Raw genomic sequence first — 23,580 nt, forward strand, 5'->3', positions numbered from 1 at the left:
GGGGAGCTCATCCACCCAGCTGGGGCTAGTTTAATGGGCCATGAAAGCTGACATCAGGTAGCAGTGCAAGTATTCAATGAGGCCATTGAATTGTGGGTGGTAGGCAGTGGTATGGTTAGCTTAATACCCAGGAGAGTTGCTAGTTGTATCCACAGGGCCGATGTAAACTGTGCCCCTCTGTCAGTGGTAATATGACCTGGTACCCTGAACCTTGCAATCCAATGCATGAGCAGTGCCTGGCACAGAAATCAGTGGAAGTGTTGTTTAGTGGGATGGCTTCTGGCCATCTTGTGGTGACGTTTACTTCTGTTAGCAGATATTGGGAGTCCAGGGAGACAGGTAGTGGGCCCACGATGTCGACATGTATATGCTCCAACAGCCTTTTCAGAGGGTTGAACTGGTGGATGGGGTTCTTGTCATTTCAGTGGACCTTGGAGACCTTGGACACTGGGTGCAATTGCAGGCCAATTGGGCAACCTGCTTCCTCAAGCCATGCCATATGAACCGCTCTGCCACCATATGGCTTATAGTCTTTATGGACAGGTGGGCGAGATCATGGATGACATGGAAAACCTGGCACCTACCAAAACTAATTGATTTTGGGAACCAGAGAGCGAGGGATCACATTGATAGAGTGTAGGTAAAGTTAGAGCCAAGTTACTGGGAGTCCAAATCTCAGGTAAACTTTCCTATAGCCAGCACACTGAAGCAACTGTGAAGAAGACACACTAATGCCTCACCTTTCTTAGGAGATTTGGCATGTCGTCAGATACTCTATCAATCTTCAGTATGACGAGGCAGAATAATTCTTTGGTATAGATGGGCTGAAGGGCCTTTTTCTGTGCTGTAATGTTCTAGAGTCCTATAGGTACACTGTGGAATGTATAGTGAGTAGTTGCATCACAGCTTGGCTTGGAAATGCCCAGGAAAGCAGATGGCTGCAGAAGGTTGCAAACATAACTAGCTCTAACATAGACATTGACCTCCCATTCATCGCAGACATCTACGTGAGAAGCTGCCTCAAGAGGGCAGCCAACATCATAAAGGACCCCTATCACCCTGATCATAATGGCAAGTTACATGCACTCATGTGAGAAAGGGGTGGGAATATTTCTGAGTCTTTTGTGTGCTATGTACTCTGGATAATATATTCAGAGACTACAGAAAATGTGAAATGTTCTTTTTATTTGTATTTGTTAGTCACAAAGTGTATCTTGATCTGTATTGCTCAATTAATTCCATATTTCTCCATTTGGAGCCCTCTGCTTGTGTATCCGCACACCTTTTCTAGTAGTTTCTCCAGTTTAGTAGTCATCATTGAAAGGATATTCTGGGTGATCATTCCACCTGTGGCAAGAAAGCAGACAGTGAGAACTTAAGGTGAGACAACAAAAGACTGTTAAAATTATATGCAGCTGGAAGGTCAAGATGGCCACTATGGACATGGAATGGCCACTTTCATCCTTCCACAATTGGCTCCATCCTTCTATCATCCCTCCCTTTTCTGGTTCCACTTATCACCTTTACTTATCAGATTGCAGCATCATCATCTCTTATGTTTCCATTTATCACCTTCTAGCCTCTGTCTCTACCTCCACCCCTCCCGCACCTGGAACCATCTGTCTATTATCTCCATCAGGCTCCATCTTTCACCAGCTAGCCCCTGCTTCACCCCTCACCACTTTATACTGGTCATCTCCCCTCTACACTCTCATACCCAATACAGGGTTTTGAACATATCAAATAATGATATCAGTGTTTTCTGCAGCTAAACAATAATAAATCGTAATTTAGTCACAGATGTGAACAAAGGCTCTTCAGCCCAGCATGTCCATGCCAACTTTTGCACCCATCTACATTAATCCTCTATATCTGTGTGATCAAGGGCTTATCTAAATGTTCCTTTTGTTCTGAGAATTTCTGCCTCCACTGCTTTTTCAGGCAGGGTGGCTCAGATTGTTCAGAACAGAAACATAGAAAACAGAAACAGAAGGCCATTCAAGCCCTTCGAACCTGCTCCACCATTCATTATAATCATGGCTGATCATGTGTATTCTGTCTTCATTTACTTTCCATTCCCCTTGATTCCTTCAGCCATGAGAGCCACATCCAACTCCCTCTTGAATGAACCTACTAAACTGGCCTCAACAAGTTTCTGTGACAGAGAGTTCCACAAGTTCTCATCTCTCAGTGAAGAGGCTTCTCCTCATCTCACTCCTAAGTGACTTTCACCTTTATTCTTGAACACCCCAACATTGGGAACATTCTCCCTGCATCTACCTCTCTAGTCCTGTCAGAATTTTATGGTTCAATGAGAACCTACCTCATTCTTCTAAATTCTAGTAAGTTCAACCCTTATCTATCAGTGCTTTCATATATCAATCCTGCCATCTAAGGAGTCAGTCTGATGAACTTTCACTGCAGCCTGTCAATAGCATGAATGTCCTTCTTCAGATTAGGAAACTAAAACTGTGCACAATACTTATGGTGTGGCCTCACCAAGACCCTATTACAACTAAAGGACGATCTCTCTGCTTCTGCATTGAAAACCTCTTGCAAACTTGGCCAACATGACATTTGATGTCTTCACCATCTATTGTACCTGCATTCCAACCTTCAATAGCTGATACACTTCCCCTTGTCCTCAGGGTCGACACCAGAACATACGTTGGGAGGGAGTGGACAAGAACTGACCTGTCCATGAGGGGAAGGGGTGTGCTGGCAGGGGCATACCTAACGTTGAACTGCTAGCGATGCGGCCAGGGGTACATTTAGTCACTAGTGTTCATCAGCTTAGACGGTACTGACGCAGAAAGAAGTGGCAGGTCTGATAGTCAGACTATAAGGTGGGGGGGAGCAGGGCACAGCATCTCGTTTGGGAGGGGGGGGGAATGCACACGGATGACACCCCCCGGCGCTGACCCTGCTTTTCCTAACTAGTCATCATTCAGATAATAATCTGCCTGCCTGTTATTTGCCACCAATCTGGATAACATCACATTTATTGACATTATATAGAACCTGCCATGCATTTGCCCACTCTCCAAATCTGATCACATCACCCTGCAGCTCACACTGTCACCCAGTTCAATGTCACCTTAAAACTGAGAGATATTACATGCAATTCTTATGTCCAGATCTTCTAGTTCGAAAGCTTGTGGTAACCCAATAGTAATTGGCTGCCAATCTGAAAAGGAACCTTTAATTACCATTCTCTGCCTCCTGCCTGCCAACCAGTATTCTACCCACATCAATACATTACTTCCTTTGCCACATTCTCTAATTTTGCACATCATTTTTTCACCTTAAACTCATACCCTCTTATCTTTGACATCCCCCTTCCAGGCGCACTGATTTTTACTCTCCACCCTGTCTATCCCTCTCATAATTTGAGTCCAAGTAACCGAACACGACAGAGCCAGTTTCAAACTGGTGAGATCTTCAAGGTGAAACTCCTAACAGCAAACTCTGGTTCAGCAGATAACAGTCTTACATTAGAAGTTCCACATAGCGCTTATTTTTGTTGAGAGCATCAATCGTTTTCATTTCTTCATCTGTCAGGTAAAAGTCAAAAATCTAAGAAATGAGAAGAAATTTCAAAATAAACAAATAACAAAAAAAAAATTATTTTTTTAATTTACTGGCGGTTACTCTCAAATAATTCTCCACCTGAATAATATTCACACTGGCCTTATTGTGAATCACACTTCCCATCCACAGTGAATGGAATGATAGGGTAGATATAAAGATATTTCTCTGTCCATCCAGAGTCCAGAGCTAGAGATATTATAAAGTTGGAAAAGATAGAGAGGAGGTTTACATAGTTCTTGCCAGGATTAAAGAAGTTGAGTCATCGTGTGGGACTGGAATAACTGTTTCCTTGGAGCACAAGAGGTTGAGAGGAGATCTTACTGAGATCTATAAAATCATGAGGGGCAAATATAAGGTGAATCGTGGCACTTTTTCCAAGAATGGGAGCATTTAAGATGAGAGGATGTCACTATAAGGCAATAGTTTTCAACCTTTTTCTTTCCACTCACGTACCACTTTAAGTAATCCCTATGCCATCGGTGCTCTTTGATTAGTAAGGGATTGATTAAGGTAGTATGTGAGTGGGAAGGGAAGATTGAGAGTCACATCTCTAAACCTGATTGGTATTGAAATATTTTGCTTGAGAAAAATTGCCATTGGCCCATTTCCTTTGGAGTTATGAAATTTTGCACATAGCGAGTCAATTAAGTACGATTAAAACAGTGGTTTTCAAACTTTTTCTTTCCAATCACATACCACCTTAAGCAATCCCTTATGTGAGGAGAGTCATGTGATGGAGTAGTGGCCGGTCAGTCGGGAAAACCAGCCCTCTCCAGGAAAAAGCAAAGCATAACAAAAATAGAGTACAAGAAATAGAAGATAAAGATACAGAGAAGAGAAAGAAGATGGCTTCTAAGAAGGAGAAAGTAAGAACAGCTGGAAAAAAAGAAGTTAAAAAGTCACTGGAGAAGAAGGAAGAAGGCCTCACCTGCAGGAAGGAATAGGATGCTGTGGTGATGAAGAGCACCTGACATTTGAGGTCAGTACCTGCCCTGCAGAGTCACGACCCACCAGCCAGTGCCAAACAAAAGTGCGCAATCAGAGGAGAAAGCGGGAGGGGGGTTCAGCAGAGGAGCAGGCTGTCACAGACCGAGCAGCTGAGGGATGCTCAACACCAGGGCTCTCAGCTGGAGGATAAGGAAGACACCAGAAGAGGTTGCGACAAAACAGACGTGGAAGACAGACGGAGGGAAGATCGACAAGAAGACCAATGTCAAGAAGCACAACAGATGAGCAGCCCAAGAGGGGAGGGACAGCAACAAGAGGCCCAGCAAGAAGAGGCCCGACAAAGAGATACAAGCAGCTCATCAGGAAAAACAGAAGAGACACAGACACAAAGAAGAGAAGAAGACACAAACACAGATACAGATGCAGAGAAATAGAAGGTAAAACTGATGGACAAAGAGAAATAAAAGGTAAAACTGATGAACAGAATATAGATAAAGTCTTTTTGAAGAACAAATGAGATCAGTAAAAGAATGGTTGTCATTAGAGTTTAATGCAATTAAAAGGAAAATGAAAAGAACAGAAGATAAAATGCAAAGGTTAGAACTGGTAATGACAGAAATGGAGAAAAGAGTAGAATGTGGAAGAGCAGTAAACGACTGTAGAAATGAAAGTGAATGACTTCAGAGAAAAATTGGAAGAAAGTGACAAAAAAATTAATTTAAAGAGACACAAGAGTTGTTAGCTCAGAAAATTGATACGTTGGAAAATTATAGTAGGTGAAACAACATAAAAATAGTGAGCCTGAAGGAGGGTGAAGAAGGAATTTATAAAAGGATGGATCCCGAAGGTCCTGGGAACAACAGAAATGCAGGAACAAATGAAAATAGAAAGGGCACACAGAACATTAGCTCCGAAACCACAGGCACATCAAAAACCAAGATCCAACTTAGTAAAATTTTTGAGATACATGAAAAGAGAAAATATACGGGAATTGGCAAGGAATAAAATTAGAGAGGATAATAAACCATTGGAATACAAGGGTCAAAAAATATTGTTTTACCCAGACATAAGTTTTGAACTCTTAAAGAGGAGGAAGGAATTTAATGCAGCGAAATCAAATTTATGGAAAAAAGGTTACAAATTCATATTAAGTCATCCAGCCGTGCTTAAAATATTTATACCCGGGGAGCAAAACAGACTGTTCTCAGATCTAGAGAAAGTGCAAGAATTCGCAGAACGTTTGCAGGAGAGAAGAGAAGAAGAGATGTAACAAGAATGAATAACGGTGATAAAGTATATAGAAAGATGTAAAAACAATGTATATGTAAAGATCTAAAGAGGGGAAAGAGAAGGGAAGGAGGGGAGTAAGGTGGAAAAAAAGAAAAGAGAGAGAGCTTTGTTATATGTGTTATTTAAAAAAAGTGTTTTCTGGAGAGGTCTGGGTGAGGGGGAGTAACCGTCACTGTAAAATCAGTTGACGCTGCGAACAGGATCACAACCCAAATGAAAAAGGGAGTTGTGGTTGTCTGGCAAGGGGTATGGAGCAACTCAGAGAGGGGGAGGGGGACTTTTGGGGTTAAGGTATTAGTGGATGTGGGAACTGCAGGGGTACTTTATGTCTTAAATGTGTTGTCGTATATTAAGTGTAATAAGAGAAAACCAAGAGATGAAAATGGGGGAAAAGAGGGATGGAGGTGGCAAAAAGGTGGAAAAGAGATGTGTACAAGATATAAGATGGCCAGGTTGAACTATATGACTATAAACATTAATGGAATACATAATCAAATTAAAAGGAAGAGGCTACTAAATTTATTGAAGCAGGAATAAATAGATATAGAAATTCTGCAGGAAACGCATCTAACTGAAGTGGAACATAACAAACTAAAGAGAGACTGGGTAGGACACGTAACGGCAGCATCCTATAATTCAAAAGCTAGAGGTGTAGCCATACTAGTTAACAAAAATGTACCGATCAAAATAGAGGAGGAAATAATAGATCCGGCAGGGAGGTATGCAATGTGTCAGATATACTCAGAATTTTGGAATTTGCTAACAAGGATGATCAACAGTTTATGCAGGACATTTTTTTTTATTTTTTTTAAGGTTGCAGACACAGGAGGAAACATATTGATAGGAGGGGATTTTAACCTTAATTTGGGCCCAATGTTAGATAAAACTGGACAAAAGACAAGTAAAAAGAATAAAGTCGCCAAACTTATGGTTAAATCAATGCAAGAAATGAATCTTATGGAGGAGGCAATACCCAAGAGAGAAGGAATTTTCATATTATTCGAGTAGGCACAAAACTTATTCAAGGATTGATATGTTTTTGTTGTCAGCCCATATTCAAAGGAGAGTTATGAAAACAGTATAAAGCTAGACTACTGACAGATCATTCACCCTTATTATTAGCAATAGAACTGGAGAAATCCCACCAAGAACATATAGATGGAGGTTAAACTCCATGCTATTTAAAAGAAAGGAATTTATGGAGTTTATTGAATGCCAAATTAAAACATATTTTGAAATAAACACAGGATCAGTGAAAGAAAAAAATTATATTATGGGATGCAATGAAAGCCTTCATTCGAGGGCAGATAATATGTTATGTGACTAAGATGAAAAACGATTACAATTGGGAAATAGAGCAGTTGGAAAGGGAGATAGTAAGTACAGAAAAGGAACTAGTAAAAAGGGATGATATAACAAAAAGGAGAGAATTGGCAGACAATAAAATTAAATACGAAACATTACAAACGTACAAGGTGAAGAAGAATATAATGAAAACAAAGCAAAAGTATTACAATCTGGGAGAAAAAGCACATAAAATATTAGCATGGCAACTTAAAACAGAACAAGCTAAAAGAACTGTATTGGACAAACAAATTACATATAACCCAACAGAGATTAATGAAAATTTTAAAGAATTTTATGAACAATTATATCAAACTGAGAATGAGGGGAAAGATGATAAAATAGAGGAATTTTTAGCTAAAATTGAACTGCCGAAATTACAAGAAGAGGAACAAACTAATAAAGCCATTTGAAATAGAGGAAGTACAGGATATATTAAAAATGCTGCCGAAAAATAAAACACCAGGAGAGGATGGATTTCCAATAGAATTTTATAAAACATTTAAAGAGTTATTAATTTCTCCTCTCCTGGAAGTAATGAACCAGAGAGAAGAAACACAAAACTTGCCAGATTCATGTAAGACAGCAATAATTACAGTAATACCAAAGATGGGGAAGGATCCACTAACACCAGCATCATATAGACCAATATCTCTACTTAAGTCAGACTATAAGATAATAGTGAAATTATTAGCCAACAGATTGGCTGATTGTGTACCTAAAATAGGAAAACAAGATCAAATGGATTTATTAAGAAAAGACAAATAGCGGACAATGTCTGCAAACTTTTTAATCTAATCCACGCAGTTCAAGGAAATAAGAAACCAACTGTGGCTGTTGCTCTAGACGCAGAAGAAGCCTTTGACAGAGTAGAGTGGAATTACTTATTGAAAGTATTACAGAAGTCCAATCTACCATAAAAATATATCAATTGGATTAAAGTGTTGTATAATGGACCGTTGGCTAAGGTAACAGTAAATGGATATGTATCGAGTCACTTTAAATTAAGTAGGTCAACTAGACAGGGATGTCCACTATCCCCCTCATTGTTCATCTTAGCAATAGAACCATTGGCAGAACTGATAAGAATAGAAAATAAAATAAAAAGGATAAAAATAAAGAAGGAGTATAAAATCAGCTTATTTGTAGATGACATCATAGTATACCTAACAGAACCAGAGATATCAGTAAAAGGATTATATAAGAAACTGAAGGAATATGGAGAAATATCAGGGTACAAGATCAATGCAAATAAAAGTGAAGTGATGCCAATGAGTAATGCAGATTATACAGAATTTAAAAAAGAACCACCATTTAAATGGCAAACACAAGCAATCCGATACCAAGGGATCAGGTTAGATAATAACTTAAGCCACTTGCACAAACTAAATTCCCAGACAGTAATAAAGAAATTGCAGGAAGACTTGGAAAAATGGAAAGAATTACCGCTAACATTGATAGGGAGGGTAAACTGCATTAAAATGAACGTGTTTGCAAGGATACAATACTTATTTTAATCGTTACCAATTCCCTTAACAGAAAAATTCTTTAAGGAACTAAAGAGAATAATAAGGAAGTCTTGTGGAAAGGAAGGAATCCAAAGGTAGGGTTAGATAAATTAACAGAGAGGTATATTCAAGATGGTTTATAGTTACCAAATTTTTGAAATTATTATGGAGCTGCACAATTGAGGTATTTATCAGATTTTTACCAGACAAGGGAAAAACCAGACTGGACTAAGATAGAACTAGATAAAATAGGGGAAAAGGTACCGGAACATATACTTTATAAATGGGATGAAAAGCTGGTGTAATATAAAAACTCACCAGTATTGCATCATTTACTTAATACATGGAAGATGATCCACTTAGAAAGAAAAAAAAATGAATGATCAAATACCAAAATTACTATTAATGCAAAATCCACTAATCCCTTTTACAATAGACAACCTTTCCTTTAGAGAATGGGAGAGAAAAGGAATCAAAAGAATAGAAAACTGTTTTTTGGGAAATAATTTATTAACATCTGAATAGTTGAAGTACAAATATGGAATAATTTATAGTACAATGTTTGCATATCATCAATTGAAAGCTTATTTAAAGGATAAATTGGGGAAACTGCTTAGATTACATGAAGGAAGCAGCTTTGAATACGTGATTACAGACACAATGATAATCAAAAGATTTATAACCAACATGGACATTAAGCTGCAAGATAAGGAAAATGAAATAAATTATAAACCTAAGCAGAAGTGGGAAAAGGATCTAAACATAGAGATAAAAAATGAAGTATTTGAAAAGTTATGTTCTGGAACTATGAAGAATACAATAAAGACAAGGTTATGCATGATACAGTATAATTGGTTACACAGGGTATATATTACTCCTCAAAAGTTAAAAAAAAATGGGATTCAGCATTATCAGATAGATGTTTTCGCTGGAAGAAGGAAATGGGAACAACATTACAAGCAACTTGGGCATGTAGCAAAGTTAATACGTTTTGGGAAGAATTAACTCAGATACTAAATAAAATTACAAAAAATAACATACCAAAAAAACCAGAGATATTTCTTTTAAGTAACTTAAGAAGTAGAGAATTAGGCCTCAAATTGGATAAAGTGCAAAAAAAATTCATTATGATACCTTAGCGATAGCAAAAAAATGTATACTGTCAACTTGGAAAATGGAAGAGAGCATGAGTATACAGTAATGTTACATGGAAATGAATAAATGTATTCCATTGGAAAAGAAAAACATAATTTAAAAAATAAAGTCGCAATGTTTGAACAAATTTGGGAACCATACATGGAACATATCAGACAGAGCTTGCCTACGACCTCCATCCCATAAAGTGAGAATGAAAATGATAAGACAAAACGATTAGATTCAGTGTGTAATGAATAGATGACGCATTTTTCTTGTTTATTTTCCTTTGTGTGAAAATATTGTTTTATGATTTTATTGTTTTGAATATGTTGAATATTTATGTGTATTGGAGGGGGGTGGGTAGAAAGGAGGGAGGGATAGGGGGGGTGGGTGAAAAAGGGGAGAAAAGGCCACTATGTAAATTTAATGAGATACATTTCTACATATTTTGGTTGATATGATTCACAGTGTGAAAAATAAAACATTATTTAAAAAATAGAAAGCACTCCCTTACTGATCACAGAGCACCTATGGCATAGGGTTTACTTAAAGTGGTATGTGAGTGGAAAGAAAAAGGTTGAGAATCACTGCTATGAGGTGAGAGGTCTGGGATTTAGAAAGGAAATGAGGGGACAATTCTTCATTCATAGGGTGATGGCCGTATGAAACGAGCTCCCGGACAAAATGATGGAATCAGGAATTTTTAAAGTTTATTGTAATTTTTAAAATTTAAATTTTAAATGATTTTTTAAAATTTAAAATTTAGATATAGAGCACATTAACAGTCCATTTCAGCCCACTTTATACCCAATCAACTACAACCCCTGGTAAGTTTCAAACAGTGGGAGGAAACCAGAGCCCCCAGGAAAAACCCATGCATACACAGGGAGAACATACAAGCTCCTTACAGACAGCGTGGGATTCAAACCCCAATTGCGATCACTGGTGCTGCAAAGGCATTGCGCTAACTGCTCCGCCAAACATGCTGCCCCGTGTGGTACATTAGCATCTTTTAAAAAATGCTTGGATAACTTCTTAGATGGGAAGGGATTGGAGGGGTCTGGGGGTAATGTGGGACTAATGCAGGAAGGTATGTTGCTGCCATTGACAAGCTGGGTCTGAGGGCCAGTTTTAGGGCTGTAGGACTATGTCCTCAAATCTAGAGTAATAAATTCATCTAAGGATTTGCACTCTCAACTGCATTTTAACTGCTGTACTCTGCATAGGTTGACTAGCTGAACCGCCAATAAAACAAACTCACCAAACCATTAGTACATGTAGAAATAAACTTGAACTTAGAACATAAATTAATACAAGGTGCAAAGTGAATGTGGAGTGGGGAGTGGAAGCTTGGGTTGAATAAAATGAGAGTATGAGGAATATAAAAGATCCATGTGCAGGAGACAACTTGTTGGAAGTAATTCTGTTATCTCAAGATAAAGTAAACTTAAAGCTTCACCTCAAAGTTCAGTTGAATGCGTTCAGGATTAAAACTCTTTGGAATGACAACCACATTGCGTTGAATCTGGTATCGCAGAGCCACTTGAGCACTTGTTTTCTTGTACTTGGCTGCTACACAGTTTAGGACTGGATCTTCCAACAGAGAAGGGATCTTGATGTTCACCCTGCCGACACAGAAACACATCACGTTATTGGGAATTGCAATAGTCCTTCCTGAAGGAAATACTTTTGCTTGGTAAGTACTGGACTCCCTCTGGAATTTCAGCTCACTGACATTGGGTTCTTGTGAGGCATGAAGGTAATCGTTAGCCAATTGAACAACCAATCCCCAACCTCAAGACTGCACTCCTTCACAATCTCCAGAAGAGATTATTGGCAGTAAGGGGACAAACATAGATACAGCTGCAACCTGACGCTGGGAGAAGTGATGATGTCATAATTCTACAGCATGGAAACTAACTGGGGGGGGAGTGCGTGGCAAGATGGCGTACCGGGCAGACGTGCAGTCCTAATCCTCCCCAGCCAGTTTTTTTAAACATCCATTTTTAAACTTTAATCTAAGTATATAAATGCCATATTTCTGTTTCTAAATATATTAGTTGTCTATAATGGCAGCTAATATTAAAAAACCTAAAACTCAACTACAGAAAAAACTATTTTTTAAAAGTGTTGAAGAACTGAGGCCTACCTGTCCAGCTGGAACCACGGAGCTGCTGCCTGGAACCTCCAAGCCACAGAGAACTCCAGCCAGGTTAAACATTATGCCAGCACTGGTCTTGTCTCCGGCTTGTTGAAAAAAATCGACTGACTTTGAACCGCGCATTGGCGATGTCGGGTGCGCGGTTGATCCGATTGAACAAATAACCCTTGGGCCCGTACAGCCGTCAGGGGAGTCAGGGATGTGCAGAAAGTTGCTGGAGATTGCCCCTGCACAGCCCCTGGCTCTGCTGGGCATTCGCGGTGCTCCCAGGGTCCGCAATCTATTGGAATGGGTGTGGGCTGCGGGGGGGTGGGTACCTGAGCGGCGGCGCCCCAATGTGGTTGGGGTGCCATCGTAGAGTGTCCAGACCTGCAGCAGCATGGGAAAAGTCCTGACAACCATGGAACAAGAAGAGGACTTACCTTTCATAGCCAGTACACAGGAACAACTGGAGGAGGAGCTTATAGAAGATGGGTCTCAAGATGTGGTACTGGAATCCGGACTGAACTCTATTTTTACTGTGCTGGGAGGGATTGCTTACTATATGGATAATATGTCTCATCAAATGACCCAAATGCAATCTACAATGTCTGAAGATCTATCTACGCTTAAGAGAGATGGTAATAAATGCTTTACTTCAGTAGATGTAGTACAGGAAAATTTTTAAAACTTTGAGACAGCTTTCTCTGAATGTAAAGAGCAAGTTATTAATAAAGAAAAAATAGAGAAAGTGGAAGATTCGTTCGTGGATTGGGGAATTCAGAAGAGAGAACTATTGAAGAAGATTGATTCATTGGAAAATCAAAGCCGGAAAAATAATGTACAAATTGTGGAAGTAGCGGATCCAATAAAATTTTTTAAGGATTGGATCCCTGAGATGTTGGGTAAAGAGTTCTTTCCGGGTGGTTTGGTATTGGAAAGGGCACAGAGAGCGTTAAGGAGGAAGCCATTACCAGGTCAACCATCACGAGCAGTTTTAATTCGGTGCCTGAATTATCAGGATAGAGAAATGATTTTGCGGTTGGCGGTACAGAAGGCAAGACAAAATCAAGCTCCAGCGATGATTCAGAATATTAGAGTTTTCTTCTATGCTGATTTGAGTCAAGAAATTATTAGATGTCGACGCGAGTTTAATTCTGCCAAAGAAGTTCTGTGGCTGAAAGGATATAAATTTGCTTTTCAATACCCTGCTGTGTTGAAGTTTTTTTATTGCAATTATCAGTCTCAGTTTTTTGAGAATGATCATGATGCATTGGTTTTTGCTAATTCATTACTGGATCTACGTGGTCAGGGAAGTATCCCACCGTTGTCACCTAAAAGAAGGGGCAATGGACATGGAAATGGACAGAATGGAAAGAATGGGAAAGATGGAAAGAAGGAGTCTTTGACACATAGTCTTAGCGATGTTGAAGCTTCGAACCAATCTTTGGGACTGGAGTCCCAGGGCTTAATATCTCAATGATGTTGAATTACATTATTATATATATTGTATTTCTGGCTGCGGGGGAGGTGGATGGCACTGATATCTTTGATAGTCATCTGCCACCAGTGGGGTGTACCACACCCAGTTTTTTAGGGAATTACTACCTTTGGGTGGTTTTATTTTCTTTGTTTTTTTAATGGGGGGGGAATTAATTGTATTCCGTTTTATATCAACATTTTATAATATTAGGGGAGGGAGAACAGGTTTCATTTATTAGTAGAAGAGTGACTTTTTGTATTAAGTGCCTATATTGTTAGTTTATTAAAAGGTCTAATTTGAAATTTGCAACTTTTAATGTTCAGGGATTAAATAATCCAATTAAGTGAAAGCGAGTTTTAGCTTATATTAAGAAAATGAAAATTGGTATTGCTTTTTTGCAAGAAACACATTTAACTGAAAAAGAGCATTTGAAATTGAAGAGATTGGGTTGGTCATTATTTTTTCTTCATTTAATTCTAAGGCAAAAAGTGTAGCGATTTTAGTTCAGAAGAATTTATCTTTTGAGTTATAGACTGTAGAGGGGAATGCTGGGAGGGTTTGTAAAATCTGTGGACTGTAAAATCTTTAAGAAATTTTGAACGTTGCTTAAATCTATGCACCTAATGCAGATGATGAAGGTTTTATTTCAGACGCATTTTTGTTACTTAGTCAAGCTAATGAAAATATTCTAGTTGGGGAAGATTTTAACTGTGTTTTAGATCCATTGATGGATAAATCCCCAAAATGTATCAGAAAATCAAAGGTGGCGATACAAATTGGGGCTTTAATGAAAGACTTAAATTTGGTAGATATTTGGAGAAGAATTAATCCTACAGAGAAGGATTTCTCTTTTCATTCTCCCCGTCATGTTACCTTTTCTAAAATAGATTTTTTTTTCAATATCAGCACATTTACAAGGAAAGTTATTGCAGGCAGACTATAAGAGTAGAGTTATATCAGATCATTCTTTATTAAGTTCGGAGCTGGTATTAATCAAGTTTAATACAATGTTGTTGAAAAAACCTGAGTTTATTGCTTTTGTTTAGAAATAGATTGATTTTTTCTTAACTGAAAATACTAATTTAGTTAAAAGTTGTTTGGTATTATGGGATGCATTAAAGACATATTTTAGTTATGCTTAAAGGCTCATTTTAGTTATGCTACTAAAGTTAAGAAAGGGTATATGGTGGAAAGTCTTAAATTAGAAAAGCAGATTGATGAACTGGAGAAGGAATTTCAGAAAGGAGAGACAGAAGATCAGAAAATAGCTTTGACTAGATTGAAACTGCGATATAATACATTACAGACCTATCAATTTGAATGTTTACTTAATCAAACTAAACAATGATATGATGAATGGGGTGAGAAGGTGTATAAAGTACTTGCGTGGCAGTTAAAGAAGGAGCAGACTTCAAGGGAATTCAACAGTTACATATAAACCTCAGGAAATCAATGATCAGTTTTATTCATTTTATAAAAAGTTATATACTTCTGAGGGGAGACGGGATAATGGATCTATTGATTCTTTTTTATCTACATTAAAGTTACCAGCATTAGAAGAAGAGGATATTATAGATTTGGAAGCTCCGTTTACGGACCTAGAAATTAAGACCGCCATGATGGAAATGCCTAATGGTAAGTCACCAGGTGATGACGGGTTTTCAGTAGAATTTTATAAAGATTTTTATAAGATTTATCCTCGGTGTTTGGGGAATTTAAAAAAAGCATAGAGATTAACTCATCCATACTTCCTTAGTTGCCTGTCTGAACTGGTCCCATTTGCCTGTGTTTGGTAAATATTCCTCTAAACCTTCCTGATTCATGTACCTGTCTTTAAATGTTACCACTATCCCTGCTGCCTCTACCATTTTCTTTGGGAGCTCATTTCACAGACGCACCACCCTCTGTGTAAAAGGTCCCCTATAAATCTTTCCTCTCTCACCTTAAATCTATGCCCTTTAGTTATAGTCTTCCCAACCCCCTAGGCTAAAGATCGTGACTAATCACCTTAACCACATCCCTCATGATGTTATAAAGTTCTGCCCTCAGCCTCCTATGCCCTAGAGAAAAAAATCCCAGCCACTCTAGACTTCTTCAAACACAAACAGGCCCATCCTTGTTCAAAACAATCTTTTTTTGCACCCTTTCCAGCTTTTGCTTTCCTCAATCCTCATGGATGTTTGTAACAAACCTTGACTGTTATTAATGCAGCACAGGTGGGAACTGAGCCTGCATCTGGTAAGGATTGAAACCACAGAGTTTTGAACAAGACATTTCAATGGTGCACACTGAGCTCTAAGGCAGGGGTGGCCAAACTTGCTTAATGCAAGAGCCACAAACGATAAAACTCAGATGTGTGAGAGCCGCAGGAGATGAACAAAATTGTTACATACACATTTTGTTACAAAAATTATATACATTTTAAGAAATGCATATTAAATTCAATAATATATATTGATGCATGCAGTTTTTAAACTGTTAATTTGTATTAATTTCAGATATCACAAAGACACAAAAATGTAAAAAAAGTAAACCAAAAAATTAGAGGTATTTTAATCAGATTTCCACCTTACAAAATTAGTCTTATTATAATTATATTTTTATGACAAAAATACAATGCTACAAATATCATGCTATTAAAGACGGTAATTACTGCTGGTAGTGGTCTTGCGGGTCTCCATCTTGGCTGTGTCGTTTAAAATCTGGCTGATATGTTGTCAGAGCTGTAAGAATTAGCTCCGTCAGGTGTTGGTTTGTAAGGATTGCACGATGCTTCGACTTCACAAACCATTACAGAGTACAGTGATTCACAACAGTGTTGAAAATTGAGATGCATCGCACACTAGTTTTCTTTAGTTCAGATATTTTATTGCTGGAACTTGTTTCCAGAACTCAATTGTAGACTGGGATTTATGGATCATTTTTTTGACCCAGGTCCTCCTGTAATTCCATTAGTTCCATTTCCACAGCAGATGATTCGATAACCAGAGGTTCGGGAATTGGACAGCCATTATTGATCACATCAACCATGAATGGATTTACAAGAAAGACAAAGCAGGGCTTCAGCTTCTGCAAGTCATCAAACCTGGCTAGGAAATTAACAAGCAGTTCTTGTCATTTATCTTTGTATTCTTCCAGTTTATAGTTTTTTATTTCAATGTCAGGAAATGTATTTACTGAGATAGGGGAAGTGACTGAAGTTTCTTGACAATATATCTCTTTGAAAAATTCTTATTTTATTCTGAAAGCTGAAAATTGTTTGAGTAAGATCAGAAATAATCTTATCTTTCCCCTGCAGTGCCAAGTTGAGAGTTTGTAGATGATCATTATATCAGTAAGGAACATCAGATCTTGCATCCATTCATCATTTTCCAGTTGAGGATAGGATCTTTTATTTTCTTTGAGAAAAGTAATAATAGGGCTCCAACAAATCCACAAAACTACTCTAGACATTGTTGGTTGACAGTCACCTCACAATGGAGTAGAAAGATACATCACTAGGTTTATCCTCAAGCTCCAATTCTTCAATAAAATTTCTGAACCGTCGGTGGGTCTTCCCATTTGCGCGTATGAAATTGCTAATTTCAAGGACAGCTTTCATAACATCTTCATACTTGAAGTATCTGGCTGCCAGGTGTTCACGATGAATAATGCAATGAACAGGGAGAAACTCTGGAAAACTGGGATCACTTTCTATAAGTGCAAATAATCTTACATTTTCCCCACCATTGCAGGTGCTCCATCTGTTGCAACACTGAAGAGGTTATTCAGTGGAAAATCAGCATTTCTTAAGGTTCTGTCAAGCGCATTTTTAATGGCTTCACCACGAGTTGTTTCTTTCAATGCCACTAAGTCCAACATCTCTTCTTTCACATTTACATCAGAGGAAACATAATGAACAAATCTTGCCAGTTGTGGGTTGTCTTGTATGTCTGTTGATTCGTCAAGAGCTAAGCTGAATGGAAGAGAATTTTTAAAATTATTTTGCATTTTGCCTGCAACATCGGCACTGATCTGAGAGATATGCCTCTCTGTAGTGTGGTGAGAAACTGGGGTTTGTGCTATTAGTCTCTGAAATTTTGTGTTATTTGGATCTAACACTGGAACAACCTCAGCTATATTCTTCTTAATAAATTCGCCATCAGAATATGGGTATTTATAACAACTGGCTTCAGTCGTTGTATCGGCTTCCTTACTGAACAATGTCAACAGTGTCTGCTGGCTGTTTATTGATGATTTTCTAGTCTGATTTAGGTGGGTGATCCTACAAGAAGTTTTTGTGATTAGTTCCATGGCAGTTACTGGTCTTGTAATGGCTGAGTGGCACGTGACAGATAAGGCACAAAGGTTTACCACCTTTAACTGTGAATGCAACCTCTTCGTCCCACTCTGGCTGAAAATTTCTGCTTTCATCTTCATTTTTCATTTCTTACAATTTGTTGAAGCCATCTTCACAGAGTTTTCACAGAAACTTTAAATAAGATTTATATCTGAAGTGTACCAGCTAGGTCTGCACAGTTCAACGTCTGCACTTATACTGAACTCCCTTCCGTAGGTATCGGAACACTTTATATAGCAGCACATTTCTTGCTCTGGATTTGGGTCGAAATTTCTAGAATATTTGAATTTTCCACATATTAGAGGTAAAAAAGCTGCATGTGGCTTGCGAGCCGCAGTTTGGCCACCTCTGCTCTCTGGTATCTGAGTGAGCTGGGGTTTTACAAGTGGCACTACCTCTCCCAGGCAGAGAGCAGTCAAAAACCAGTCATCATTCCTGTCCCAGGTTCTATCCATGGTCAGAAACAATGAATTGTGGTGGATGATGTTTGTGCCCATACGCCATCATGTTGAAATAACGAGACCACACTTGAAGTTGTCAGCCAGCAAAGAGAAGAGTGTTTATTACAGTGTTATCAGGCTTGATATAGACACACAACATGTGACCTGGTGTCGTGACATCTGAAGTGCTAACGACCTCATGACATAGCTACGTCGAGTAGGCCAGGGCTTCTCAGTAGACCTATGGGTGCTGCTGAGTCACTATGCTTCGTGGCTGTAGTGGCTAGTTGCCAGTATATAGGAGGCTGTTGTATCTAGCTGTCTGTCATAAGACAGGTGCTGTTAGCACTGGTTCTGCCCACTCCCTCCAAGCGTACCACTACAGTATGTATTTTAAACACATTGGGGAAGGAATGGATACATGCTGAGTAACATCAGAGAATATAAAAGATTTTCTTGAGCATTAATCAGCAGAAAATATTTTTTCCCCCTATCTCTCTCGAAAACTCTGTCCTTTGTACTGTACTTTTTACTATACTTATGGGCTAACTGGCTGGACTACACACTTTCTCACAGTACCTCAGTCCATGCAACATTAAACTTGAACTTGAAAATGAGCATTTCAATGTCACTCTGGCCTTTCATATTCACAGTTGCTCAGGATGGCATTATTCTGTGGGCAACATGGTCTTGATAGCGACTTGCCTCGCTGCATTGGGATCACCTTACTTACCTCTATCCTTGAGCTATCCCCTATATCTCCAACACCCACTCCTGACATCCCTTACCGTCTCCGACAAATGCTGGACTCCAATTCTTCATCATCTCCACCACATCCCTCCACACAGGGCAAGTGGACCCTGTGGCCCCCATCCTATCTCTTAAGCTCACCTCTTACGAAAAGAACTCTGAACCTCACACAGGTGACACCTGATTCACTCCTTGTGGCATGACCATGACTTTGAGCAGTTGGCCATGAGGTCTGAAAGGGTTGGCATTCTGTTGCTGAACTTATCTGTCCCAAGCCTTCTCTGGGAAACTCTTCTATCACTGAAAGGGGTAAGTTACACTGCCCCCAAAGCTGATGGCATTTCTGTTCTGCCCATAGAGACACCATCTGAACTATGACCCTTGTCAGCCATCCTAAATTGAAAAGTTAGAACTTCAGGTGTGCTGGGGAAGCTGGATTGGAGAGAGGTCTGTGTTACCTTGTTTGTTTGCTCTTGTTGGTGACTTGAAACAAGAAGGACCATTAAATTTAATCACAGCAAGGGATTATTCAGGAGTTATGGGCATTGGAATTATGTGTATATAACAAATTAACATTTTGCATAACTTTGGATTGAGATTTTCATATAATGAGTAACAAAGCATACTGTATAATAGTAATATTCAAGAACACACAAATATAAAAAAATAAACAATTTGAGATTAAATTAAGATGAATTAAGAAGAATTCAAAGTATCTTGAGCTTACACCTCTGTAATGATTCTTCAAAGAATGAGAGGAAGCTCCCCGTAAGCATGTATATTATGACATATGATGTCGACAGCATCGAGTCCACGCTGCTGAAGATCCAGCTGCGCTGGGTGGGTCACGTCTCCAGAATGGAGGACCATCGCCTTCCCAAGATCGTGTTATATGGCGAGCTCTCCACTGGCCACCGTGACAGAGGTGCACCAAAGAAAAGGTACAAGGACTGCCTAAAGAAATCTCTTGGTGCCTGCCACATTGACCACCGCCAGTGGGCTGATATCGCCTCAAACCGTGCATCTTGGCGCCTCACAGTTTGGCGGGCAGCAACCTCCTTTGAAGAAGACCGCAGAGCCCACCTCACTGACAAAAGGCAAAGGAGGAAAAACCCAACACCCAACCCCAACCAACCAATTTTCCCCTGCAGCCGCTGCAACCGTGTCTGCCTGTCCCGTATTGGACTTGTCAGCCACAAACGAGCCTGCAGCTGACGTGGACTTTTACCCCCTCCATAAATCTTCGTCCGCGAAGCCAAGCCAAAGAAAAGAAACTATGGTAACACTCAAACAATTCTTTCTCAAAAGGGATAGCCATAAAATTAACTAGCATATCAAACCGTATCAGCACATTTGCCTTGGCTTTCAACAATTGGGACATCTGTGTACCCAGAGAAAGCACTTTAAAGTGTCTGGATTCTCTGTCTTCAGAAGCTTTAAGACCAAACATGAGTTATTTTGTCATAGCAAAGTCTCAACTTTCAGAATTCTCTAATTAGTTACAGTGTGCGTCCATTGTAAATATGTAATTCAAAGGAACCATTTGTCAGACTAAAATATTTGTCGGATTAAAGAATCTTATGCATCTTGAAGCTGAAGAAGCTGGTGAATGCAGCTCAGAACATCATGCAGACAGGCTTAAAAAGTTTTCCATACCTCCTGAATTAACCCCATTCTGTCCTTGCATGGTCCTTTTCATTGCAATCCTATACTCTGCAAATCGTGCTCTTTACACAGCTGTCTGAATATTAGAATTAACCTGTTGATCTGCTCACGGAAGAACCCTTCTCATTGTACAGGTGATTTTGTTACAAATAAATTGGAGTCTTAAACTTCATTCATGATCTGAGTGAAAGACATGGGAAATCTGCAGTTCAGACAGAAGGAAGTCATGATTCTGCTTACCAGAGTGGGTCACGGCAGGTTCCTAGAGGGCTGTATCCCACAATGACTATATCATGAGACTCACAAAATGCCTTTAACTTGCTCTGAGTAAAGTATGGGTGACATTCAACCTGAGGAGAAGACAAAAAAGAGAAAAGGTTCTTGTCATGTTGATGAATTAATTGTCCTGAAGCAGTGACATGTAAAAGGCTCCATAATCTGCCTGAGTGAATAGTTCTTTCATTCCAAGATCACTAGCCGAACAGCTGGAGTTCATTCCACCACTTATCAGGGTTTGGAAGTGGAGGTGCAGGAAATGACTGTTGTGGGGGGGGGGGGGGGGGGAAGGGGGGGTTAGGGATGGAGAGTTAAGGATTCTGGGTTTTACAGCAAGGAAGTTGAGGGCAGAGAGAGTCAAGTAGCTTTGGATTCAAAATCCATCTGAAGAGAGTGTGTTATGATGGAGGAAGAGAGGACTCTTTATCATTTCAGTTCAAATCGCTGCAAGGGAAGTTGAGTGTTGGTCGATATAAATTGTGCATCTCCTGCATAATATCTGTGGATGTGTTATGGGGGGAATGGTAGGAGGGAAAACAAAAGAAGGCATGAGTTCATGAGATCCTCACACTTCACTGGAGATTGGGGTGGAGAAACCAGGAGGAGGAGCTAAAGATCCAAGTGTGCCTTGAAATAGAAAGGGTGGTCTGCAATCTAGGCATTGTTCCCTCTCAGCTGTGTGCGTGCACACACACATTTTGGAGCCAGGGCACAAAGGAAATTCGTGGGCGCACAAAAGGCCAGTCACCTAAATTAATGCAGTTATATATAATACTATAAGACATTACTTCATAGAATACAATCATACTTGTATTCTATTAAAACATGTCAATACAGTTTTATTAGCCGTGAGAGATAGGCTTTAACAAAATGATCTTGAAACAATTTCAAGTTTACGTTTGCATAAGCATTCAGTGCGCACTTTTGTCTCAGGAAAAATATTTGCAGAAGATTTTTGTGCACACGGATGCTTAAAAATTAGAGGGGACTTTGAATCCAGGGCATTTCAGGAATAATGAGTATAATGAGGAAAAATGAGGAATAGGGTCCTGAGGTCACATGATCAGCACTGATTGCATTGAATGGTGGGGCAGGCTTGAAGGGCTGATCTCCTGCTCCCATTTTCTATATTTTTATGTTTTTCCATGGCAAGGAGAACAACCAGAGCATTGATTCTGATAGGAATTAGGCCGCCAAAGATGGAGCTGATATTGTGGTAGATAGAAACATCCTGGTATTTGGAAGCTTGTCAGTTGGGAAGTTTTAATCCATTGTGGGTGACTTTGGTGCAGGGTGATCTTCTGAGAGGAGCGACATTGAAGAAATACAACACGTGCACTGACACCTCAGAATCTCCAGGCCTGTGACTTTTTAGAAGGGAGGATGAGCATTCAGGGTGGGACTGAGAACCTTTGAGTCTATGTATTCGAGGTCATGAAAAGCCCTGAGATAGAGGCGGAATGAACATACCATATCACAAACTATCCATCTGCCTACTCAATAGCATTTGCTCTATCTGCACAGGTTCCACATTGACCTCATGAGGCACTTCAGAACCAACAAACCCAGAGAGGAACTAAGTCATCCCTGATCCCAAGGGTCTTCTGCAGAAGAAGATCAGAGAGAGCCTGATCACCAGTCAGATTGGTGGGAGAGATGGAAATCAAGGCCACCTGTGATGTCATGAACAATCTTTATTTTTTAAACTTTATTTATTCATTCAAAAAGCAAATAATATATGACATATACAGCAATGAAACATGAACGTTTTTTTTAATATGTATAGAAAAAAAGAAAAGAAAACAATCCCCCCCTTCAGCCAACTCTCTTAAGGAGAGTCATAAAAAAAGAAAAAAGAATATTAAAAAAAAGTTAAATATACATATTAAAATCTAATAAATATAAATTGAAATGTAACTATAACAGCCACTTATTAATAAAAAAATTATAATTATCATGTGAAACATATGTAATTTTTTCCCATTATTAAACAATATTTCATCTCATTATGGCCATCTATTAATATCAATCATATTTGTAACTTTCCACATACTAGCAATACATTTTTTCGCTACAGATAAAGCTATATATACAAAAGCAAGCTGGAATTTATCTAATCCCAAGCCTTTCAGAGCTCGCAAACTACCCAATAAAAATAATGTTGGATCTAAAACTATTTTAATCTTATACAGATATTCTAAAAATGGAATTTGCTTCCAGAAAGATTGTATATGTATACATAACCAAACAGCATGAAAAAAAGTTTCAAACGTATCACCACATCTAAAACACAAATCTGATTCATTAAAACCATAGTTTTTTTAAATTTTTCAGGTGTCAAATATAATTGATGTAAAAAATTGTAATTAATCATTGCATTAACGTGCATTTATCAATCTAGTTACACTATCATAACAGACATCTAACCAATCATCTTCAGAAAATTTTAAAACCTATATCCACTTCCCATTTAATTTTAGATATACCCCAACCCTTTTTATCCATACCATCCTCTAATATTTGATACATAGATGAAATATAACCCTTCTCTGGTACCTTCATAAGAAAAGTCTCAAATTTAGTCATTTTAGGTAAAATCATATCTCTACCAAACATACATTTTACCAAAGATCGAATTTGATAATAAAGAAATAAAGAATTCTTATCAA

At 38.8% G+C, this 23,580-nt stretch overlaps 1 protein-coding gene across 2 annotated transcripts in view; it reads right to left on the minus strand.

Moving 5' to 3' along the window:
* Positions 1-1,165: 1,165 nt before the first annotated feature.
* The window catches only part of LOC138745851 (aldo-keto reductase family 1 member D1-like), a 45,728-nt gene continuing 23,313 nt past the window's right edge, over positions 1,166-23,580 (minus strand). For both annotated transcript variants that reach the window (XM_069903258.1, XM_069903259.1), the window contains exons 6-9: positions 20,876-20,985; positions 11,278-11,443; positions 3,494-3,576; positions 1,166-1,347 (exon numbers count right to left, since the gene is read on the minus strand). In XM_069903258.1, the coding sequence (XP_069759359.1) occupies positions 1,305-1,347; positions 3,494-3,576; positions 11,278-11,443; positions 20,876-20,985 (402 nt within the window). In that variant the 3' untranslated portion in view covers positions 1,166-1,304. The remainder of the gene's footprint in view (positions 1,348-3,493; positions 3,577-11,277; positions 11,444-20,875; positions 20,986-23,580) is intronic.

This window comes from Narcine bancroftii, chromosome 11, assembly GCF_036971445.1.
Source record: "Narcine bancroftii isolate sNarBan1 chromosome 11, sNarBan1.hap1, whole genome shotgun sequence".
Classification (NCBI taxonomy): Eukaryota; Metazoa; Chordata; class Chondrichthyes; order Torpediniformes; family Narcinidae; genus Narcine; species Narcine bancroftii.